Below are 17,318 nucleotides of genomic sequence, written 5' to 3' on the forward strand. Positions count from 1 at the left end.
GGCCGTACAGTCCCAGACAGGAGTGAATCGTTCCCTTTTACCCACTGTGTACTGTACATGTACAGGAGGCACTGAGACACACACGGGCCGTACAGTACCAGACAGGAGTGAATCGTTCCCTTTTACTCGCTGTGTATACTGTGCATGTACAGGAGGCACTGAGACACACACGGGCCGTACAGTCCCAGACAGGAGTGAATCGTTCCCTTTTACCCACTGTGTACTGTACATGTACAGGAGGCACTGAGACACACACGGGCCGTACAGTCCCAGACAGGAGTGAATCGTTCCCTTTTACTCGCTGTGTACTTTGCCCAGGAGATTTACACTAGCTTGGCACCGGCTATAAACAGGTGCCACCTTTAATATCTCCCCATATCTCACGATGACAGTGGATGCCAACAAGATGACTGGAAGCTGCCTCGCTGGCACGGGCCTCGTACATCTCTCCTGCCAGCCTCGCCGGCTAAATACAAGAGTCATGGCAGCTCATTACTGGGGAGTCTCACAGCCTGTTACACCTGTTGGAATGTGTCGCAGGTCAGTTCACCTGTAGACGGATCCAGGGACTCGGGCGGGAGTGGGCGTTAACTGTTCCGGACTCCGGGGACTCGGGCGGGAGTGGGCGTTAACTGTTCCGGACTCCGGGGACTCGGGCGGGAGTGGGCGTTAACTGTTCCGGACTCCGGGGACTCGGGCGGGAGTGGGCGTTAACTGTTCCGGACTCCGGGGACTCGGGCGGGAGTGGGCGTTAACTGTTCCGGACTCCGGGGACTCGGGCGGGAGTGGGCGTTAACTGTTCCGGACTCCGGGAACTCTGGCGGGAGTGGGCGTTAACTGTTCCGGACTCCGGGGACTCGGGCGGGAGTGGGCGTTAACTGTTCCGGACTCCGGGGACTCGGGCGGGAGTGGGCGTTAACTGTTCCGGACTCCGGGGACTCGGGCGGGAGTGGGCGTTAACTGTTCCGGACTCCGGGGACTCGGGTGGGAGTTCGGCGTTAACTGTTTGCTGACTGAATTCTCGCTTTTTACACAGAATGTACAGCACAGAAACAGGCCATTCAGCCCATCTGGTCTATGCCGGTGTTTATGCTCCACACGAGCCTCCTCCCTCCCCTCTTCATCTCACCCTATCCTTCTATTCCTTTCTCCCTCATGTGTTTATCGAGCTTCCCTTTAAATGTATCTGTTATTCACCTCAACTACTCCTTGTGGGAGCGAGTTCCAAATTCTCACCACTCTCTGGGTAAAGAAGTTTCTCCTGAATTCCCTATTGGATTTATTAGTGACTATCTTATATTTATGGCCCCCTAGTTCTGGTCTCCCCCACAAGTGGAAACGTCTTCTCTACGTCTACCCTATCAAAACCCTTCATAATTTTAAAGACCTCTATCAGGTCACCCCTCAGCCTTCTCTTTTCTAGAGAAAAGAGCCCCAGCCTGTTCAGTCTTTCCTGATAGGTAAAACCTCTCGATACCAGGATTTTGACCCAGCGACGATGAAGGAACGGCCGATATATTTCCAAGTTGGGATGGTGTGTGATTTGGAGGGGAACGTGCAGGTGGTGTTGTTCCCATGTGCCTGGGTAGAGGTCGCGGGTTTGGGAGGTGCTGTCGAAGAAGCCTTGGCGAGCTGCTGCAGTGCATCCTGTGGACGGTACACACTGCAGCCACGGTGCGCCGGTGGTGAAGGGAGTGAATGTTTAGGGTGGTGGATGGGGTCCCAATCAAGTCTGCACCTAACTCCAGCTCAGTGTGAAACCCACGTCTTTAAAAGTCTGCGAGAAAGCTTTAAAGAGTTTGCGTGGAGATCTTTTATTCCTCTGACACGCGGAGAAAGCCTTGAGATTTAAATTGACGTACCAACAAGCTAACAGAAAATCTCCTCTGTCATTCGCACTCAGGATAGCAGAAATCTGGATGCTGGGGAATGAACGGGACGATTTGAACGTAAAAGATGAATTCGCAGTCCAACTAAGGAACAAACTGAGTGCACAAATTGTTTAAAGCTGGTGAACAGGTACAAATCGCAATCTAAAAGTCGAATGGTGTGTTGGCATTTATCCCTGGAATACAAAGGGGAGGGAGGGAGTGATGCTTCAGTTGTACAGACCTGTGGGCAGGCCCCCATCTGGAGATACTGCGTTCAGTTCTGGGCACTGCACCTCAGGAAGAACACATTGGCCTTGGAGGGGGTGCTGCGTTGATTCATCAGAATGATACCGGGGCTAAAAGGGTTAAATTATGAGGACAGGTTGCTTGTCGAGGATAAATGAATTCCTCTGATGGGGGAAATCAAGAACGAGGGGACGTAGTCTTAAAGCTAGGTGGGAAAATGGAGTGATATACAGACGAGCTGTGGCCTAATTGAAAGTCAGAGCAGGACCGAGGGGCTGAATGGCCTCCTCCTGTTCCTGGTGTCCCGGTCTACCCCAGTGCGAGCCGCGTTCCGCAGATTCCCTCCATCGATAGGGAAACTTCAACACCAGGCAAGTTAATGTCTTGACATTTTATTTAAAAGCATCTCAGAAACAAACGACACTTAAAATGAACACCGCTACAGCTGAGAGGTGACCCTTCGTAAACTCCAAGAGAAGATTTTGGGGTTTCATTTCAGGCAGACAAAAAATGCCATCGAGAAAAATACAAAGTTCAGCTGTACAAAAATGGATATTTTTTCAAAACCTGCCCCCTCCCCAAGTACAAGCAGCAGAAAGATTTTGTACAAAAAGCATTCTCTATATAATTAACAACAAAAGAAGCAATAGATAAATAAATTATATAATTTATACTTGTCTTGGACCATTTCATTATTACAGACACTGAAAATGCAAGGCTGGAAAACTCCCTCACACTCGTTTCGAGACGGGTTTATTCGTGTTCTTTACAACTTTTACTCATTCACACACACGCACACACACGCACACACACAAACGCACACACACGCACACACAAACGCACAAACACACGCATAAACACACACACACGCACAAACACACGCACAAACACACATAAACACACACACACGCACAAACACACATAAACACACACACGCACAAACACACACAAACACACACACAAACATAAACACACACGCGCACACAAACACACACATAAACGCGCACACACACAAACACACACACACATAAACACACACACACGCATAAACACACACACATAAACACAAACAAACACACACACAAACAAACACAAACGCACACACACAAACAAACACACACGCACAAACACACACATAAATGCGCACACACACACAAACAAACACACACACACAAACACTCACGCGCGCACACACACACAAACGCACGCACACACAAACGCACGCACACACAAACGCACGCACACACACGCACAAACACACACACACACAGTTTCGCACACACACAAACACACGCACGCACACACACACAAACACACGCACGCACGCACACACACACACACACACACACACACAGAATAAATAAGACCGGGGCTGCGTTCATCAGTCCGTGTTTTTTTTGGGAGGTTTCCGATCCTCAGATCACTGTATGGGCTTCGGAGAGCTGGAAAACCACCACCTGCCTGTTCTCCACAGGGTGACACTTGCCCTTGACGTGCCTGCTCAGGACCGGGCAGGAGGAGAAGGACATCTCGGGGTACGGTTTGACCGGGAGAACCTCGGCCCCTCGGAAAGTCAGCTGGAGTCCGGGCTGAGCAGGAGGAGGAGGCGAGGAGTCGGCGACGATGACGGAGGAGGTAACAGCGCCCGGCTTGGCGCCCTCCGCCCGCTGGATGAACCGTTGGCTCCCGGGCGAGAGCACGGGGGCTCGGTGAGTGGCCGCGTGCTTCCTGAGGTAGGCCTGCCGCCGGAATCTCTTGCTGCACAGCGGGCAGTCGAACAACTCGTCCTCCGGAGGCCGGGCCCAGCCCTCCCGCTGGCTCTTGCCACCCTCTCCGGCCGCCTCCTGGGCCTGGGGGGCGCCCGGGTTCCTGGGTTTATGCCAGCGGCAGTGGGAGGCCAGGTTGGCCGGGCAGCTGAAGAGCTTGGCGCACTCGGGGCAACGGTACTCCACCTGGACAATTCTGGAGCACTTGTGCTGGGCCAGCGATAGAGCTCCTGGATACGCCTCCTTGCAGAGCTGGCAGATGAACTCCCCCAGAGGTCTGGCCCCAGCGCTGGGCTGAAAGGCCTCCATCCGCTCCTTGGTAATCATTAGTCCTAAGACCGGGGAAGTGGTCACCTCGTCCTTAACGGTCTTCCTCTCCAATCTGGGCCTCTTGCCCCGGGCCTTGGCCTTGACCACCGACGGCTGCTGCCTCTCGGCCGGATGCTCCGGGGCGCAGTTGGAACCCATCTCCACCTCCTGGTCGGACACGGAGGCCAGGAAGACGCCCCGGCCCAGCGAGCAGGCCAGGGACGACGGGCTGGGGAAGGACTCGGCCAGCACGGGGGAGCTGGAACCCAGGGGCCTGCTCAGCGGCCGGCTGGGACTGCGGGCCCGGGCGCCGGGGGCGACGGGAAGGCCGAAGCCGGGCCGGGGGGCTTGGGGAGAGGGGGCGTCCCCCTCCCCTCCCCAGGGGGAGGGCACCCTCTCCCCCTCCTCCTCGCTGCAGCGCACCCTGTACGAGACCAGGGCCGCTCTCTTGGTCCTCTTCACCAGGAACCCCCGCGGCATTTTTGGCTGAGGACGTGCGGGTCTGAGTCAAGGACACACCAGCTTTGGGGCGGGGGGGTGGGGTGGGGTGGGGGGAGTGCCGGAGTGGGGGAGGGGGGAGAAGAGAAGCAGCAAGCAAAGGCCCCTTAAGGCAGCAAGTCCCCCCTCCTTGGAACTGTTCGATCGCAGCCCTGCTCTGACTATTTAAAGACTGCACGGCCTCATTGTCTGGTCCATCTCAAGCAGATGGCTCAGGATGGGCAACCAATCAGACAAAGAGCGTAATCTGATCCAAGAGGGAATGACTAGTCTCCCAGGAGGCAGCAGATGTACCTGCTCCCGACGCGTGTTCGCTCCCCATTATGTAAATAGCTACCAGAGCGCCACACGTCCAGTCTGGCCCCTTTTGTCCTGCTTCTATTCAATGCCCACGTGCCGGGCTTTGTCCGAATTCAATAGAGGCAAGGAAAGAAAGATAGAGAGAGAAGGGGAGGGGGTGGGGGTTGGTGGATAGAGGTCCCTTAACGCCTCCAAATGCGCCTGATCCAACTCAGCCGCCTCTTTTGTTTGCAGCAGATCAGACTTGAGACCCTAGGCCGTCTGATCCACACAAAGCCGAGAGAGAGAGGATAGAGAGAGAGAGAGAGAGAGTGAGAGAGAGAGAGGGATAAAGAGCAAGGATAGAGACAGCGAGAGAGAGGGTAGAGAGAGAGAGAGAGAGGATAGAGGGAGAGAGAGAGAGTGTGAGAGAGAGAGAGAGGATAGAGAGAGAGTGAGAGGATAGAGGGAGAGAGAGAGAGTGTGAGAGAGAGAGAGAGAGAGAGAGAGAGAGGATAGAGGGAGAGAGAGAGAGTGTGAGAGAGAGAGAGAGGATAGAGAGAGAGTGAGAGGGATAAAGAGCGAGGATAGAGACAGCGAGAGAGAGGGTAGAGAGAGAGAGAGAGGATAGAGGGAGAGAGAGAGGATAGAGGGAGAGAGAGAGAGAGAGAGAGGGATAAAGAGCAAGGATAGAGACAGCGAGAGAGAGGGTAGAGAGAGAGAGTGAGGGAGAGGATAGAGAGAGAGAGTGAGGGAGAGGATAGAGAGAGAGAGTGAGGGAGAGGATAGAGAGAGAGGGATAAAGAGAGAGGGAGAGTGAGGGATAAAGAGAGAGAAAGAGGATAGAGAGAGAGAGTGAGAGGATAGAGAGAGAGAGAGAGAGGGATAAAGAGAGAGAGAGAGAGAGGGATAAAGAGAGAGAGAGAGAGAGTGAGAGAGAGTGAGGGAGAGTGAGAGAGAGTGAGGGAGAGGATAGAGAGAGAATGAGGGAGAGGAGAGAGAGAGTGAGGGAGACGATAGAGAGTGAGAGAGAGAGTGAGGGAGAGGATAGAGAGAGAGAGAGTGAGAGAGTGAGGGAGAGGATAGAGAGAGAATGAGGGAGAGGAGAGAGCGAGAGTGAGGGAGACGATAGAGAGAGAGTGAGGGAGAGGATAGAGAGAGAGAGTGAGGGAGAGGATAGAAAGAGAGAGAGTGAGAGAGTGAGGGAGAGGAAAGAGACATACTGACATACAGAAATAGAGAGAGCGAGGGAGAGGAAAGAGAGAGAGTGAGGGAGAGGAAAGAGAGAGAGAGAGTGAGGGAGAGGAAAGAGTGAGAGTGAGGGAGAGGAAAGTGAGAGTGAGGGAGAGGAAAGAGTGAGAGTGAGGGAGAGGAAAGAGTGAGAGTGAGGGAGAGGAAAGAGAGAGAGTGAGAGTGAGGGAGAGGAAAGAGAGAGAGTGAGAGTGAGGGAGAGGAAAGTGAGGGAGAGGGAAGAGAGAGAGTGAGGGAGAGGAAAGTGAGAGACTGACATGCAGAAGTAGAGAGAGGGAGGGTGAGGAAAGAGAGAGGGAGCGAGACTGAGGGAGAGAGAGACAGATTGAGAGTGAGGGAGAGAGAGAGGAAATGAGAGTGAGGGTGAGGGAGAGGGAGAGAGAGAGAGTGAGACTGAGGGAGAGGAAAGAGGCAGACTGGCATACAGAAATAGAAAGAGGGAGGGAGAGGAGAGAGAAAGAGAGAGTGCCATATACAGAGAGTGGGAGAAGGAGTGAGATAGAGCATGTGAGGGAGAGGAAAGAGAGGAGATAGAGACTGACATATACATAGAGGGAGGGAGTGAGAGAGCACATGAGGGAGAGGAAAGAGGGACAGAAAGAGAGAAGGAAGGCAAAGAGAGAAACAGAGGTGGAGAGAGAGAAACGGAGAGGAAAGAGAGAGATGGAGATGGAGAGAGTGACATATACAGAGAGAGAGAGAGAGAGAGTGATATATACAGAGAGAGTGAGAGAGTGATTTATACAGAGAGAGAGAGTGATTTACAGAGAGAGAGAGAGAGAGTGATATATACAGAGAGAGAGTGAGTGATATATACAGAGAGAGAGTGATATATACAGAGAGAGAGTGATATAAACAGAGAGAGAGTGATATATACAGAGAGTGAGTGATATATACAGAGAGAGAGAGTGATGTATACAGAGAGAGTGAGTGATTTATAGAGAGAGAGTGAGTGATATATACAGAGAGAGAGTGATATATACAGAGAGAGAGAGAGTGATATATACAGAGAGAGAGAGAGAGAGTGATATATAGAGATAGAGTGATATATACAGAGAGAGTGAGTGATATATACAGAGAGAGAGAGAGTGATATATACAGAGAGAGAGTGATATATACAGAGAGAGAGAGTGATATATACAGAGAGTGATATATACAGAGATAGAGTGATATATACAGAGAGAGTGAGTGATATATACAGAGAGAGAGAGAGAGAGAGATATACAGAGAGAGTGATATATACAGAGAGAGAATGAATGATATATACAGAGAGAGTGAGTGATATATACAGAGAGAGTGAGTGATATATACAGAGAGAGAGTGAGTGATATATACAGAGAGAGAGTGAGTGATATATACAGAGAGAGAGTGAGTGATATATACAGAGAGAGAGTGATATATACAGAGAGAGTGATGTATACAGAGAGAGAGAGTGACGTATACAGAGAGAGAGTGACGTATACAGAGAGAGAGTGACGCATACAGAGAGAGTGATATATACGGAGAGTGAGTGATATATACAGAGAGAGAAAGAGTGATATATAGAGAGAGAGAGTGATATATACAGAGAGAGTGATGTATACAGAGAGAGAGAGTGATATATATGGAGAGTGAGTGATATATACAGAGAGAGAAAGAGTGATATATACAGAGAGAGTGATGTATACAGAGAGAGAGTGATGTATACAGAGAGAGAGAGTGATATATATGGAGAGTGAGTGATATATACAGAGAGAGAAAGAGTGATATATACGGAGAGTGAGTGACATATACAGAGAGAGAGTGAGTGATATATACAGAGAGAGAGTGATATATACAGAGAGAGTGAGTGATATATACAGAGAGAGAAAGAGTGATATATACGGAGAGTGAGTGACATATACAGAGAGAGAGTGAGTGATATATACAGAGAGAGAGAGTGATATATACAGAGAGAGAGTGATATATACAGAGAGTGAGGGATATATCCAGAGAGAGAGTGAAATGTACAGAGAGAGAGTGATATGTACAAAGAGAGAGTGATATATACAGAGAGAGAGTGATATGTACAAAGAGAGAGTGATATGTACAAAGAGAGAGTGATATATACAGAGAGAGAGTGATATGTACAAAGAGAGAGTGATATGTACAAAGAGAGAGTGATATGTACAAAGAGAGAGTGATATATACAGAGAGAGAGTGATATATACAGAGAGAAAGTGAGTGATATACAGAGAGAGAGAGTACTATATATGGAGAGTGAGTGATATATACAGAGAGAGTGAGCGATATATACAGAGAGAGAGTGATGTATACAGAGAGAGAGAGTAATATATATATATATATATAGAGAGAGTGATATAAACAGAGAGAGAGTGATATATACAGAGAGAGAGTGATATATACAGAGAGAGTGAGCGATATATACAGAGAGAGAGTGATGTATACAGAGAGAGAGTGATATATACAGAGAGAGAGTGATATATACAGAGAGGGAAAAATGTCTCAAACAAATATTTTTTAAATTTCAGGAAAATACATTGGAGAAATGTTGGTGGATTTTTAATGACCAATTTAAGAAATCTACACTTATGTACAATTAAAGTTTATAATTTACATGAAACTGTGTCTCAAACACATTAATAATTAGTCACCATTTTTTTCCTTCTGTTTGGCAACATCTTTGCCAGAAAACAGCAGTGATGAGGGAGAGACGCACTCACCCGGAGTGAAATCTCAAACTCAAAACCCACCAGCTACCCTCACCCTCCACTCTCAACTCAGCAACCTCGTCCCTCGCTCAGCATCTCCGCACGCCCGCCTCCCTCCCAACCTTCGAGCAGGGTCCCCTTTAAGGCCCTTCCTGGGGCTGTGCTTTTGCCTGTCTGCTACCTTCCTGCCCCCTGACCAGCCTGGGTCCCCGGTCTCGTTAAAGGGCCCTGTGTCTGCGAACAGCGCCTGTCTGCGAGTGAGAGACTTTGCCACGTCAGGGCACGAAAATTGGTCTCCAAAAAACCATTTCTTACTTTCTGATTTCACAAGGCGAATCCCTAGAATGTTCCAGCCGCGATGACTTAAATAATAAAAGCTTTTATAATGGGATTAAAAGAAATCTTTCTTTAAAGAAGTCACGAAAGAAAAAGAACAAAGTTTCCTATATTTCCAACAGTGACTACTCTTCAAAAAAAAAAGTATTTCATTGGCCGTAAGACGCTTCCTGAGGTTATGATAGGCACAAGTGCGGCCTTTTCGTTAGTGCACAGCAAGATCCCACCGAGGTTTAAAAAAAAAGAGAGATTCAGCCACGCATTAGAAACGAGGGGGTGAGAGGGGGGGTGAAGGGGAGAGAGAATAAAACCAGAAGGACTGGCGTAGAGTTCATTTTAATCGGGGTGGGGGGGAACAACTCATGAAACGTCTCAGCCGCCCCGGGTGTCGGAAATTCCCCTCATCGAGCCGGGGTTTTAAGGAGAGACAATTAAATGAAGTGCTGCTTTGATGCACACACACACACACACACACACACACAGACACACACAAAAGTCTGCATGGCACATGACCTCTTTGTGTTTTGGCTGATTTGCATCTGGCTGGGGGCTGTGCGACAGTCGGTAGCCCCCACCTCTCCTTCCCTCCCCCGGGGGACTGGCTCGTGCGGTCGAGGGCCGACAGACACACATCCATCCTGCACCCCCCCGCCCCGGGCCCCCGACTCCTGCATTACCATAAAGCTGCACATCTTATTAACCCCTGCCGGAGTGCCGAAACAACAGGACCTCATCAATCAGTGGTGAACGAGCCTCTCTCTCTCTCTTTTCTCGACTCCCTCTCTCCGACCTGCCTCTCTCGTTTTCTTAAAAAAAAACCTTTCCCTCTTTCCGGGGGAGCGGGGGGGTGAAGGGGAGAGAGAATAAAACCAGAAGGAGTGAGGTTTGTGGTGTGTCACTCGTACAGCATCTTTCACAACCTCAAACCGCCTCACAGTCAATGAAGTACTTTTGACATAAAGTAATGTGGGAAACCTGGCAGCCAATTTGCGCACAGCAAGATCCCACAAACAGCAATGTGATAATGAGCAGATCATCTGTTTTTTTAGCGATGTTGGTTGAGGGATAAATATCGGCCCCAGGACACCGGGGAGAACTCCCCCTGCTCTTCTTCCAATAGCGGCCCGTGGGATCTTTTACATCCACCTGAGAGGGGCAGACGGGGCCCTCGGTTTAACGTCTCGTCCGAAAGACGGCACCTCCGACAGTGCGGCACTCCCTCAGTACTGACCCTCCGACAGTGCAGCACTCCCTCAGTACTGACCCTCCGACAGTGCAGCGCTCCCTCAGTACTGACCCTCCGACAGTGCGGAGCTCCCTCAGTACTGACCCTCCGACAGTGCGGCGCTCCCTCAGTACTGACCCTCCGACAGTGCGGCGCTCCCTCAGTACTGACCCTCCGACAGTGCGGCGCTCCCTCAGTACTGACCCTCCGACAGTGCGGCGCTCCCTCAGTACTGACCCTCCGACAGTGCGGCGCTCCCTCAGTACTGACCCTCCGACAGTGCGGCGCTCCCTCAGTACTGACCCTCCGACAGTGCGGCGCTCCCTCAGTACTGACCCTCCGACAGTGCGGAGCTCCCTCAGTACTGACCCTCCGACAGTGCGGCGCTCCCTCAGTACTGACCCTCCGACAGTGCGGCGCTCCCTCAGTACTGACCCTCCGACAGTGCGGCGCTCCCTCAGTACTGACCCTCCGACAGTGCGGCGCTCCCTCAGTACTGACCCTCCGACAGTGCAGCGCTCCCTCAGTACTGACCCTCCGACAGTGCAGCTCTCCCTCGGTACTGACCCTCCGACAGTGCAGCACTCCCTCAGTACTGACCCTCCGACAGTGCAGCACTCCCTCGGGACCGGCACTGGGGAGCGTCGGCCTGGATTACGGGGCTCTGGAGCGGGACTCGAGCCCACGACCTCACGACCTTCAGACTCAGAGGCGAGAGTGCTCCCCACTGGACGGGGGGCTGACACAGGGAGAGGCCACGCCTGGTTCATGCGGGCTGTCACTGAGCTGTATCTGTGTGAACCCGGCTGGAATCAGATTTTAACACGGAGCCCAAGTCAGCTGAATGTGAAAACTCCTGCAAATCCTCTGCCCCGTTTTCTCGCCCTCCTCTCGTTGGATTTGCCGACTCGCACCGGGGTGCAGTCCCATGGCTCTGTCGGCCCTCTGATACCCTTCCCGAGCGGCTCCTGTTGAGCCTAGAAGGTGTATTGGCCGGTTGCTCAACTATGGTGGGCATCACAGTCGGGCCTGGGCCTGCAGGGTGCATCTGATATTTGACTATGGTGGGCGTCACAGTCCGGCCCAGTCTTGCTGGGTGTACATGATGTTTGACTATGGTGGGCATCACGGTCGGGCCTGGTCCTGCTGGGTGTACCTGATATTCGACTGTGGTGGGCATCAAAGTTGGGCCCAGTCCTGCTGGGTGTACCTGATGTTCGGTTATGGTGGGCATCACGGTCGGGCCCAGTCCTGCTGGGTGTATCTGATATTCGATTATAGTGGGCATCACGGTCGGGGTGTACCTGATATTCAACTATGGTGGGCATCACGGTCGGGCCCGGTCCTGCTGGGTGTACCTGATGTTCGACTATGGTGGGCATCACGGTCAGGGTGTACCTGATATTCGACCTGGCATCATGCTCCTGAGATTCCACTCCTCTGATTGGATCGCACGGATTTGCAGACCCAATTAAGGAAGCAGCATCAACTAACCGTTAATAAAATCTAATTGGCCTCAGTACACCCGGGGCTGGATTCAGCCTCGAGGTTCTTCATTATCAATACTGCTAGGTGGGGAGGGGAGATAGAGGAAGAGGGGAGGAGTTCAAGGAAGAGAAGAGGGGAGAGAGGAGGGGAGGAGAGGAGGGGAGAGGAGGTAGAGTGGAGGGGAGGAGAGGAGGGGAGAGAGGGAGGAGAGGAGGGGAGAGAGGGAGGAGAGGAGGGGAGAGGAAGTGGAGAGGGGAGGAGAGGAGGGAAGAGGAGAGGAGGGGAGAGGAAGAAAAGAGGGGAGGAGAGGAGGGGGGAGGCAGAAAAAAGGGGAGGAAAGGAGGGGAGAGGAAGAGGAGAGGGGAGGAGAGGAGGGGAGAGGAAGAGGAGAGGGGAGGAGAGGAGGGAAGAGGAGAGGAGGGAAGAGGAGGGGAGAGGAGAGGAGGGGAGAGGCAGAAAAAAGGGGAGGAAAGGAGGGGAGAGGAAGAGGAGAGGGGAGGAGGGGAGAGAAGAGGAGGGGAGAGGAGAGGAGGAGAGAGGAAGAAAAGAGGGGAGGAGAGGAGGGGAGAGGAAGAGGAGAGGGGAGGAGGTGAGAGAAGAGGAGGGGAGAGGAGAGGAGGAGAGAGGAAGAAAAGAGGGGAGGAGAGGAGGGAAGAGGCAGAAAAAAGGGGAGAGGAGGGGAGAGGAAGAAGAGAAGGGAGGAGAGGGGGTAGAGGAAGAGGGGAGGAGGAGAGGAGAATCTTAAAAACTTTTTATTGATTATGGAGATTTCTAATCAATTCCCCCCTGCCCATTCTACATCGCTCAATCCACAGATTAAATTACCCTCCACCTCCCCAGCGCCCTCCTCCCTCAGCCCCCCGTCTCCCCCCCCCGATACAGATTACCAACACAGGGTGTCTTTTATTAAAGGGATTGATTGAAGAATTTGCTACTTGAGATAAGGGAGAGGATCATTGCTCACTGGGCCCCAGGGGTGGGCCCTGTCTGTTTAAACCCGGGCTGCTTTTGGTGTGAATCCCTATTGGACAGAGAGAGGGATCAAGGAGAGATGAGAGGAACAGAGTGTGGGAAAGACAGAAAGAGAAGTGAGGTGAGGGAGAGAGACAAGAGTGGGAGAGACAGAGAGAGTGAAAGAGAGAGAGAGACAGTGAAAGAGAGACAGTGAAAGAGAGAGAGAGAGACAGTGAGTGAGAGAGAGAGAGACAGTGAAAGAGAGAGACAGTGAGTGAGAGAGACAGTGAAAGAGAGAGACAGTGAAAGAGAGAGAGAGACAGTGAAAGAGAGAGAGAGAGAGACAGTGAAAGAGAGAGAGAGAGAGACAGTGAAAGGGAGAGAGAGAGAGACAGTGAAAGAGAGAGAGAGAGCGAAAGAGAGAGAGAGACAGTGAAAGAGAGAGAGAGACAGTGAAAGAGAGAGAGACAGTGAAAGAGAGAGAGAGACAGTGAAAGAGAGAGAGACAGTGAAAGAGAGAGAGACAGTGAAAGAGAGAGAGAGACAGTGAGTGAGAGAGACAGTGAAAGAGAGAGACAGTGAAAGAGAGAGAGAGACAGTGAAAGAGAGAGAGAGAGAGACAGTGAAAGAGAGAGAGAGAGGGAGAGACAGTGAAAAAGAGAGGGAGAGACAGTGAAAGAGAGAGAGGGAGAGACAGTGAAAGAGAGAGAGAGAGAGAGAGCGAAAGAGAGAGAGAGACAGTGAAAGAGAGAGAGAGACAGTGAAAGAGAGAGAGAGACAGTGAAAGAGAGAGAGAGACAGTGAAAGAGAGAGAGAGACAGTGAAAGAGAGAGAGACAGTGAAAGAGAGAGAGACAGTGAAAAAGAGAGAGAGAGACAGTGAAAAAGAGAGAGACAGTGAAAGAGAGCGAGAGACAGTGAAAGAGAGAGAGACAGTAAAAGAGAGAGAGAGACAGTGAAAAAGAGAGAGAGAGAGACAGTAAAAGAGAGTCAGTGAAAGAGAGAGCGACAATGAGAGAGAGAGAGACAGTGAAAGAGAGAGAGAGACAGAGAGAGACAGTGAAAAAGAGAGAGACAATGAGAGAGACAGTGAAAAAGAGAGAGACAATGAAAGAGAGAGAGAGAGAGACAGTGAAAAAGAGAGAGAGAGAGACAGTGAAAGAGAGAGAGAGAGAGACAGTGAAAGAGAGAGAGAGAGACAGTGAAAGAGAGAGAGAGAGACAGTGAAAGAGAGAGTGACAATGAAAGAGAGAGAGAGACAGTGAAAAAGAGAGAGGGACAATGAGAGAGAGTGAAAGAGAGAGAGAGTGAAAGAGAGAGAGACAGTGAGTGAGAGAGAGAGAGAGACAGTGAGTGAGTGAGCGAGAGAGACAGTGAGTGAGTGAGAGAGAGACAGTGAGTGAGAGAGAGAGACAGTGAGTGAGTGAGAGAGAGAGAGAGACAGTGAAAGAGAGAGACAGTGAAAGAGAGTGACAATGAAAGAGAGAGAGAGACAGTGAAAAAGAGAGGGACAATGAGAGAGTGAAAGAGAGAGTGAAAGAGAGAGAGTGAAAGAGAGAGAGACAGTGAGTGAGAGAGAGAGAGAGACAGTGAGTGAGTGAGCGAGAGAGACAGTGAGTGAGAGAGAGAGAGAGACAGTGAGTGAGTGAGCGAGAGAGACAGTGAGTGAGTGAGAGAGAGACAGTGAGTGAGAGAGAGAGAGAGAGACAGTGAGTGAGTGAGAGAGAGAGAGAGACAGTGAAAGAGAGAGAGAGACAGTGAAAGAGAGAGAGAGAGCGAAAGAGAGAGAGAGACAGTGAAAAAGAGAGGGACAATGAGAGAGTGAAAGAGAGAGTGAAAGAGAGAGAGACAGTGAGTGAGTGAGAGAGAGAGAGACAGTGAGTGAGTGAGAGAGAGAGACAGTGAAAGAGAGAGAGAGAGACAGTGAAAGAGAGAGTGACAATGAAAGAGAGAGAGAGACAGTGAAAAAGAGAGGGACAATGAGAGAGTGAAAGAGAGAGTGAAAGAGAGAGAGACAGTGAGTGAGTGAGAGAGAGAGAGACAGTGAGTGAGTGAGAGTGAGTGAGACAGTGAGTGAGTGAGAGTGAGTGAGTGAGTGAGAGAGAGTGTGGAAGAGAGAGAGAGTGTGGAAGAGAGAGAGTGTGAGAGAGAGAGAGTGTGGGAGAGAGAGAGTGTGGAAGAGAGAGAGAGTGTGGAAGAGAGAGAGTGTGGAAGAGAGAGAGTGTGAGAGAGAGAGAGTGTGGGAGAGAGAGAGTGTGGGAGAGAGAGAGTGTGGGAGAGAGAGAGTGTGGGAGAGAGAGTGTGGAAGAGAGAGAGTGTGAGAGAGAGAGTGTGGGAGAGAGAGAGTGTGGGAGAGAGAGAGTGTGGGAGAGAGAGTGTGGAAGAGAGAGAGTGTGAGAGAGAGAGAGTGTGGGAGAGAGAGAGTGTGGGAGAGAGAGAGTGTGAGAGAGAGAGTGTGGGAGAGAGAGAGTGTGGGAGAGAGAGAGTGTGGGAGAGAGAGTGTGGAAGAGAGAGAGTGTGAGAGAGAGAGAGTGTGGGAGAGAGAGAGTGTGGGAGAGAGAGAGTGTGAGAGAGAGAGAGTGTGGGAGAGAGAGAGTGTGGGAGAGAGAGTGTGGGAGAGAGAGAGTGTGGGAGAGAGAGAGTGTGAGAGAGAGAGAGTGTGGGAGAGAGAGAGTGTGGGAGAGAGAGAGTGTGAGAGAGAGAGAGTGTGGGAGAGAGAGAGTGTGGGAGAGAGAGTGTGGGAGAGAGAGAGTGTGAGAGAGAGAGTGTGGAAGAGAGAGAGTGTGGGAGAGAGAGTGTGGAAGAGAGAGTGTGGAAGAGAGAGAGTGTGAGAGAGAGAGAGTGTGGGAGAGAGAGTGTGGGAGAGAGAGTGTGGAAGAGAGAGAGTGTGGGAGAGAGAGTGTGGAAGAGAGAGTGTGGAAGAGAGAGAGTGTGAGAGAGAGAGTGTGGAAGAGAGAGAGTGTGGGAGAGAGAGTGTGGAAGAGAGAGAGTGTGGGAGAGAGAGTGTGGAAGAGAGAGTGTGGAAGAGAGAGAGTGTGAGAGAGAGAGAGTGTGGGAGAGAGAGAGTGTGGAAGAGAGAGAGTGTGGAAGAGAGAGAGTGTGGAAGAGAGAGAGAGTGGAAGAGAGAGAGTGTGGAAGAGAGAGAGAGTGGAAGAGAGAGAGTGTGGAAGAGAGAGAGAGTGGAAGAGAGAGAGAGTGGAAGAGAGAGAGTGTGGAAGAGAGAGAGTGTGGAAGAGAGAGAGAGTGGAAGAGAGAGAGAGTGGAAGAGAGAGAGAGTGGAAGAGAGAGAGTGTGGAAGAGAGAGAGAGAGAGAGGGAGCGAGAGTTGTGTGATGTGGCACTGGCCAAGCATCGCCCTGAGCGAGTACCGTCCTGTCAGTTCTCATTAACATACAGCTGCGAGCTCTCGGCGTCGCTCAGGGCAAGTATAGAAACAGGACCGGGCCGTCCATTAGTGCAGGAGGGGTGGGGGGATTTGAAATGCTGCCCACCTTGGCCAGCACTGGCAGCCACTGAAAATTAAAGGGGCAGGAGGGGCCTTTACTGCCTGTACTGTCGGCAAAATGACTGAACTCAGTGAGAGAGAGGCAGGATCCCTGCGAGACACAATCGGGACACAGAACGATTATGTACATTTTATTTTTTTTACAAAGATACAACATGAACATGGCCACCTCAGACAGCCCGTGAACATTGGAGGAATGACAGTGACTATTTTAATTAAAATCTGCTGTTATTATGGAGAAAGTATTCCCTCTGGAGGGGCAATGAAGAACGAGGGGTCAGAATCTTAAAACTAGGGGTGATGTCGGGAAGTATCTCTTCACACAAAGGGGAGTGGAAATCTCGAACTCTCCACCTCCCCCCTCCCGGCCCCCAAAAAGGCTGCGGATTACTGGGGGGGGGTCATTTGGGGCTGAGATCGATAGATTCTTGCTGGGGAAGGGGTATCGAGGGATACGGAGCAGAGGCGGTAAATGGAGCCGATTCAAGACTGGAACCCCCTCATTTTCCTCCCCTCCTCCCCTGAAGATGCCGATCCTCGCTGGGGGTATCTCTCCCCCAGGGACCTGGCTGCCCTCCGGGACCTCACTCAAGTGGGCTGCTGTTAGGGCTCGAGCCCGAAAACTGGAGCTCGCGAGCGGGCTATTCGACTATGGGAAGCGCCACAGTCCAGCTCCATTTCATTGTCGCATTATCCAGCAGGGCCTAGTGAGCGGGCGTGATCTAAATGAATGGCGGAACAGGCCCGAGGGGCTGAATGGCCTCCTCGTGCTCCTAAAGGTGGCCTGGAATCGAGCTCAGTGCCATTGGGGTCAGCGATGGGAGGGGACGGGGGTTGGGGGGGGTGCGGGAACTACCAGCCAGGGCTTCCACGCCCGCTCACTAGGCCCTGCTGGATAATGC

At 51.4% G+C, this 17,318-nt stretch overlaps 1 protein-coding gene across 1 annotated transcript; it reads right to left on the reverse strand.

Annotated features, from left to right (window-relative positions):
• Positions 1-3,044: 3,044 nt before the first annotated feature.
• LOC137306512 (insulinoma-associated protein 1-like) lies at positions 3,045-4,672 on the reverse strand. Its single transcript, XM_067975778.1, has one exon. It carries the CDS (start codon positions 4,670-4,672, stop codon positions 3,533-3,535), a length of 1,140 nt encoding a protein of 379 aa, XP_067831879.1. The 3' UTR covers positions 3,045-3,532.
• Between the last annotated feature and the right edge of the window lie 12,646 nt (positions 4,673-17,318).

Source organism: Heptranchias perlo, chromosome 43 (genome assembly GCF_035084215.1).
Source record: "Heptranchias perlo isolate sHepPer1 chromosome 43, sHepPer1.hap1, whole genome shotgun sequence".
NCBI lineage: Eukaryota > Metazoa > Chordata > Chondrichthyes > Hexanchiformes > Hexanchidae > Heptranchias > Heptranchias perlo.